Genomic DNA, 5,578 nt, shown 5'->3' on the forward strand with positions numbered 1-5,578 from the left:
GCCCCCCCCCACCTCCCCATTTTGCGGCCGCCGCTTCGTCCTTCGGAACCAACGAAGCCCTTCGTCCGCGGCCCCAAATCCGGCACTTCCATTCGTAGGACCGCAACGCGGAGGCGACGGGGCCGCGGGCTGACGGAGCTCCGCCTCACCGCCGCCCCGGCTCCGAGCGCACGATGCCGCCCATGGCGGCGGCTCTCCGGCCCTGCTGCAGCCGGTACAGCATCTCCGCCCGGTCCCTCCGCAGCTTCTCCTCGTAGCCGCGTCCCTTCAGAGTCACCGCGTCCCCGAATTCCTCCCGCAGCCTCCTCAGCTTCCCCCGCAGCTCCTCCTCGCAGCGCAGCGCCTCCGCGTTCAGCCGCCGCCGCGCTCGCGTCTCCCCGTGGAGGGCGGCCGAGGACGGGAGCCCGGGGCGGCGCTGGAAGAAGCGGTCGGGGTCGGAAGTTCGGAGCTCCAGCCCTTCCAGCAGAGCCAACAGCCGCTCCCGTCGGCGGATCAGAGCGGCCGCTTCTTCCCACAGCTCCAAGGCGGCCTTCAGTCGCGGCCGGGCGGCCGCAGGGCCGTATTTGGTGGCCATGGCCAAGCGCTCGGCCGCGGGGAGCTGAAGGGCGGCCCAGAGGCGGTGCAGGCGGTGCTGCAGCTCCTCAGGGCTGGGCGTCGGAGCTGCAGGCGGCGGCTCTGCCGTCAGCCGGGCTGCAGGCGGGGGCTCCGCCGTCCCCCACGGGCGCTCGTCGGGCGGCTCCTCGTCGCCGTCGGCGCTGCTGAGGTCGAAGATGGCGTGGAGGAAGTCGGAGCCGGCGGCGGTGAGGAATCGCCGGTAGTCGTGCAGGAGCTGCAGCGGCCGTGGCGGCGCTCCGGGGGTTTTCGGAGCCGCCCCGGGCTGCTGCTGGGATCGCCGTGCGGTCAGATCGAGGTCGGTGGCTGCCGGCTCCAGCAGCGGCTCCGCGTGGAAACGCCAGGAGGGGGCGGGCAGCGCCGAGCCCAGCCGGGCCAGGAGATCCCGGAGAGCCTCGGGGGGGGCCGGGCGGCGATGGGGAAACTGCTCGGGCTGCACGGCAGCGTGGGCCGGCAGGGGCTGCAGCTTCGTGTCGCTGCGCGATGGCCGCCGCCGCCTCCCACCACCCAGCAGCTCCATCCCCGCCTCAGAGCCCAGCGCCGCTTCCAGGCCCGCTTTCACCGCGCCCTCCATCGGCTCCGGATGCCACCAGAGCCGCACGCCGACGGCCGGCGGGGCTCCGCGCGGCTCCTGCGGCTGCTCGGTCGGCGTCCGGAGGCGGCGGAGCCTCGCGCGGTCCTCGGGGCGGCGGGTGACGGCGGTGAGCAGCGGGGCGGCGCTGAGCGGAACGGAGCCCCGCGTTACCCGGGGTTGTCGGGCCGCAGGCGGCGGCGGGGCGGGAGGGGCTCGTCCGGAAGGGCCGCGATGGATCGCCGGGGGCTTCGTGGCGGCGGCGCGGAGCTCCTCCGTCCTTCCCGGCGGTTCCGCGGTGCTGCCATCGCACGGCGCTCTGCGGTCAAAATCCGCCGTCAGCGGAAAATCGGCCCCGGGCTCCGGGAAAACGCGCGCCCCCAAACGCCGGGATCCTCCCGCGCGAAACCCCCCTGCGGCCCGCGGGACGCCTCGGAGCTCCGTGACCCCCAGAGCCCCCGGGACCCCCAGCGCTTCCCGCCGCCTCCGGACCGCGCTCCACGAGGCCTACAGCGTCTCTATTTCCATGGCGACCGGGGCGCCGGAAGTGACGTGTAAACAACGCGCCGCTATCGCCCACACTCCCCGAGGCTCCGTTTCCATGCCGATCGCTGCGCCGGAAGTGATACCAATCGGATGCGACGCTTTCAGTTTCTGCGCCGGAAGTGACGCCAACGCATTGCACCGGAAGTGACAATAGAGCGTTGCGCAGCGCGCGGGGTTCAGAGTCCGCCGTCATGGCGGGGTCCGGGGGGTCGAGCTGCACGGTGAGCGGCGGGGGCGGCGCTTTGGGGGCGGGCGGAGCGGGTTTAGGGGTCCGGGGCTCCGCCCGCAGCCATTTTGGGGGCGCAGCGCCCCGTAGGTGGGAATTTTGATGGCGCAGTTCCTCGCAGGCGGCAGCGTTGTGGGGTGCAGGGCCCCACGTCTGGGCGTTCGGGGGTGCGCGGCCCCTTTAAGGGCGGTGTCGGGTTGTGGCGGCCATGCGGGGCTGTTCGCGGGCCGCAGGGACCCATGGCTGGGCATTGGGGTGCGTGGAGCCGTTAATGCCGGTTTGCGGGGCGGAGGTGCCTTTAAATGGGGGCTTGGGGTTGTGGGGCGGCGTTAAGGGGCGTTTTGGGGGGTCGGCTGGTGGGACTTCATGGGGCGCAGGAGCCGAGAAACGGCATTTGGGGGGGGCAGAGCCCCATTAAAGAGGAGGGGGAAGGGCGGCATCCGTGGAACTCTGAGGGGCGCAGGGATGACAAATGGGAATTTGGGGGTGCGGAGTCCCATAAGCGGGCGCTTGGGGCGGGGGGGACCCAGGAAGGGGCATTTGGGGGCGCAGACCCCTCCCCCATCCCATCCCATTTCCTCCCATCCCCCCCTTTTCCAGATGGAGTTTGCAGTGCAGATGAGCTGTGAGAGCTGCGCCGAAGCCGTGCGGGCAGCGCTGGAGGGCGCCCCAGGTGAGCCCCACTCCGTGCCAACCAACTCCCCACTCCTTATCACCCCCCATCTCCCCCCACCCCAATTTCCAAGCGTGCAGCTGCTGAAGCTGCACCCCAAGCCCCACTCGGTTCCCCCCTTCCCCCCGCTCTTTGCCACCCCCCATCTCCCCCCCAGTTCCCAGGCGTGCAGCTGCTGGAGCTGCGCCCCAAAGCCCCACTCTGTGCCCCCCAGTTCCCCCCCACTTTGCCCCCCCCCCATCTCCCCCCACCCCCAATTCCCAGGCGTGCGGCTGCTGGAGCTGCGCCCCGAGACGCAGACGGTGCTGCTGGAGGCCCAGGTGGGAGCGGAGCGCGTGAAGGAGCTGCTGGAATCCAGCGGGCGCCGCGCGGTGCTGCGGGGTCTGGGGGTCCCCGGGGGTCCCCGCGGAGGTGACGCGACGGCGGCGGCGGTGGCGGCGCTGTCCGGTGATGGCGGCGGAGGCGTGAGGGGTTTGGTGAGATTCCTGCAGGTTTCCCCGGAGCTCTGTTTGGTGGATGGAGTCATCGACGGGCTGCGGCCCGGCCCCCATGGGCTCCACGTGCACGAGTTTGGGGACACGTCCCAGGGCTGTGAGAGGTAGGGGGGGGGGGCTGGGGGGGGGGGGCCCCGCGGGGGGGGGGGGGGGGGGTGACCTGGTGGCGCGCGGGGGGCAACATAGTGGGGGGAAAAAGGGGGGCGAGCAATGGGGTGGGGGCGCAGCGATGGTGGGTGGGGGCACCCAGTTGGGATGGGGGCAACCCAGTGGAGGCAGAGACACCCCAACAGGGAACAAGGACCCCCCAGTGGGGACAGGGACCCCCCAGTAAAGGACAAGGAAGTCTAAGTGGGGACAGGGACACCCCTGGAGGTGGGGACGCCCCACTTAGGGACAGGGGTCCCTCCTCACCCACATCTCCATCCTCCAGCTGTGGGGATCACTACAACCCCGATGGGGAGAGCCATGGGGGGCCGCAGGACCAGCACCGGGTGAGCCTGGGGGCATTTTGGGGTGCTGGGGGGCACTTTGGGGGTGCTGGAGGGCACTTTGGGTGCTGGGGGGCAGTTTGAGTGCCTTGGGACACTTTAGGGTGCCGGGGGGCATCTTGGGGTGCCGGGGGGCAGCTGGGAGCCCCCCCTGACCCACTCGTGCCCCACAGCACGCCGGGGACCTGGGCAACGTGTGGGCTGACGCCGAGGGCCGAGCTGCGTTCCGGATGGAGGACACGCGGCTGAAGGTGGGGGTCTGGGGGGGTTTGGGGGCATTTGGGGGGGTTGGTCGGTGCCCCAAAGCCTGACCTCCCCCCTCCCCCCCCCTTTTCCAACCCCTCCCCCAAAGGTGTGGGACATCATCGGCCGCTCGGTGGTGGTGGATGCGGGTGAGGACGACCTGGGCCGGGGCGGCCATGCGCTGTCCAAGCTGACGGGGAACTCGGGGCCCAGGTGAGGCTGTGGGGCAGCAGGTCGGGTTTGGGGGGGTCTGGGGGGGGGGGGGAGGGGGATGACGGTGTGGTGACACCCCCACGTTTGTCTCCCCACCCTCCAGGTTGGCCTGCGGGGTGGTGGCCCGGGCGGCCGGGCTCTTCCAGAACCCCAAACAGCTCTGCACCTGTGATGGCCTCACGCTGTGGGACGAGCGGGACCGGGCTGCAGCCCCCAGCCCCATGGCAGCCCCCAGCCCCAAGGCAGCCCCCAGCCCCAAGGCAGCCCCCAGCCCCACGGCTACCCCGACCCCACACCTGTAGGCGGAAGAACGAGCAGGAAAGCACTTTGTGCCCCCCCTCCTTCCACCCCCGAAGGACCAAAGAGAAATAAAGCACTTTGCGTCTCCTCTTTCCTCCCCCGAAAAGAAAGAGCGCGGCCCCTTTAAGAGAGGAGGTTGGGCGTCCTGAAGAAGTAGCTGGGAGTCGCGCATGCGCAATGGGACGAAATCGTAATGTAGTGATGCGCGTGCGCAAGAAACAAGTTAGTGCTGCGCGCGCTCCCGGCGCGCATGCGTGCTCATTATGCAGCGGTGCGCATGCGTAGCGAGCTTGCATTGCTAACTGTTTATGAGCATGCGCATTAAAACAGTCGCGATCGGCTCGGCGTCTTGTGCGTGCGCAGTTAATGAGGCGGGACGGCCGGTGAGCGGCGCGCAAGCGCCTTGGGTCGCCAAGTCGGCGCGCCTGCGCAGTAAAGGGGCGGGAAGCCGGCGCGCGTGCGCAGTGCGCGAGCACCGCCCCCCTCCGCGCTGAGGAGGCGCCGCCATTTTGTGAGGCCGCCAGCGCTGCCAGCGCCGCCAGCGCCATGCGTCCCGGCATCAAACTGTTCGTGGGCAATGTCCCCGAGGAGGCGACGGCGGAAGAACTGAGCGAACTGTTTTCCGGGGCCGCCGGCCCGGTGCTCGGCATCGCCTTGATGAAACAGTTCGCTTTCGTTCACCTCCGGGACGAAGCGGCGGCGGCCCGCGCCATCGCGCAGCTCAACGGCCATCAGCTGCACGGCCGCCGCATCGTGGTGGAGCCGTCCCGGCCGCGGCCCACCAACACCTGCAAGATTTTTGTCGGCAACGTCTCGGCCGCCTGCACCAGCGGCGAGCTGCGGTCGCTGTTCCAGCAATACGGCACCGTCGTGGAGTGCGATGTGGTCAAAGGTATCGGACCCGCCGCTCCGGGGCCGCCCGGCCCTCCCTCCCCCGCGCCGGGACCCCGTGGGGCCCTCAGAGCCCCTTATTGGGGGGGGCGAGGGGGGCGGCCTCCGCGATGTGGTGCCGCGTGCGGCCCTGAGGCGGAGCTGGGGGGGGTGAGGAGGGGGCGAGCCGCTGCTCCGCGGGAGGCCGGAAGGGCGTCGGTACCCGGTGGCCGATAGGAGGCGGTTTGTGCTGCCGTCGGTTCACGTCGGGCTGCTGCAGCCCGGACGCAGCGAGCTGCTCCCCTACGGGCCGCGATGGGAGGGTGGAAGGCTATAATT

At 70.7% G+C, this 5,578-nt stretch overlaps 2 protein-coding genes across 3 annotated transcripts in view; both read left to right on the plus strand.

The window, feature by feature from the left end:
* Positions 1 to 1,701: 1,701 nt before the first annotated feature.
* Positions 1,702 to 4,459, plus strand: CCS (copper chaperone for superoxide dismutase). Its single transcript, XM_042815271.1, has 7 exons — positions 1,702 to 1,950; positions 2,556 to 2,628; positions 2,893 to 3,226; positions 3,556 to 3,616; positions 3,787 to 3,864; positions 3,966 to 4,069; positions 4,173 to 4,459. The coding sequence occupies exons 1-7, from the start codon at positions 1,921 to 1,923 to the stop codon at positions 4,369 to 4,371; spliced, it is 879 nt and encodes a 292-aa protein (XP_042671205.1). The 5' UTR covers positions 1,702 to 1,920; the 3' UTR covers positions 4,372 to 4,459.
* Positions 4,460 to 4,863: 404 nt separating this feature from the next.
* The window catches only part of LOC122158541 (RNA-binding protein 14-like), a 7,398-nt gene continuing 6,683 nt past the window's right edge, over positions 4,864 to 5,578 (plus strand). For both annotated transcript variants that reach the window (XR_006168258.1, XM_042815273.1), the window contains exon 1: positions 4,864 to 5,261. Coding sequence is in view for 1 of the 2 variants with exons in the window: in XM_042815273.1 (XP_042671207.1) it covers positions 4,916 to 5,261 (346 nt within the window). In the remaining variant the exon portion in view is untranslated. The remainder of the gene's footprint in view (positions 5,262 to 5,578) is intronic.

The sequence above is a fragment of the Centrocercus urophasianus genome, unplaced genomic scaffold, assembly GCF_019232065.1.
Source record: "Centrocercus urophasianus isolate 14NV4802_14NV808 unplaced genomic scaffold, USGS_Curo_1.0 seq_1461, whole genome shotgun sequence".
In the NCBI taxonomy this organism is placed as follows: Eukaryota; Metazoa; Chordata; class Aves; order Galliformes; family Phasianidae; genus Centrocercus; species Centrocercus urophasianus.

Excerpts from the sequence above, each read along its gene's own strand:
- CCS (XM_042815271.1), top strand. The coding sequence starts at position 1,921 with ATGGCGGGGTCCGGGGGGTCGAGCTGCACG. Across the intron at positions 2,629-2,892 it reads AGCGCTGGAGGGCGCCCCAG|GCGTGCGGCTGCTGGAGCTG; the intron begins GTGAGCCCCACT and ends CCCAATTCCCAG. Across the intron at positions 4,070-4,172 it reads ACGGGGAACTCGGGGCCCAG|GTTGGCCTGCGGGGTGGTGG; the intron begins GTGAGGCTGTGG and ends CCCACCCTCCAG.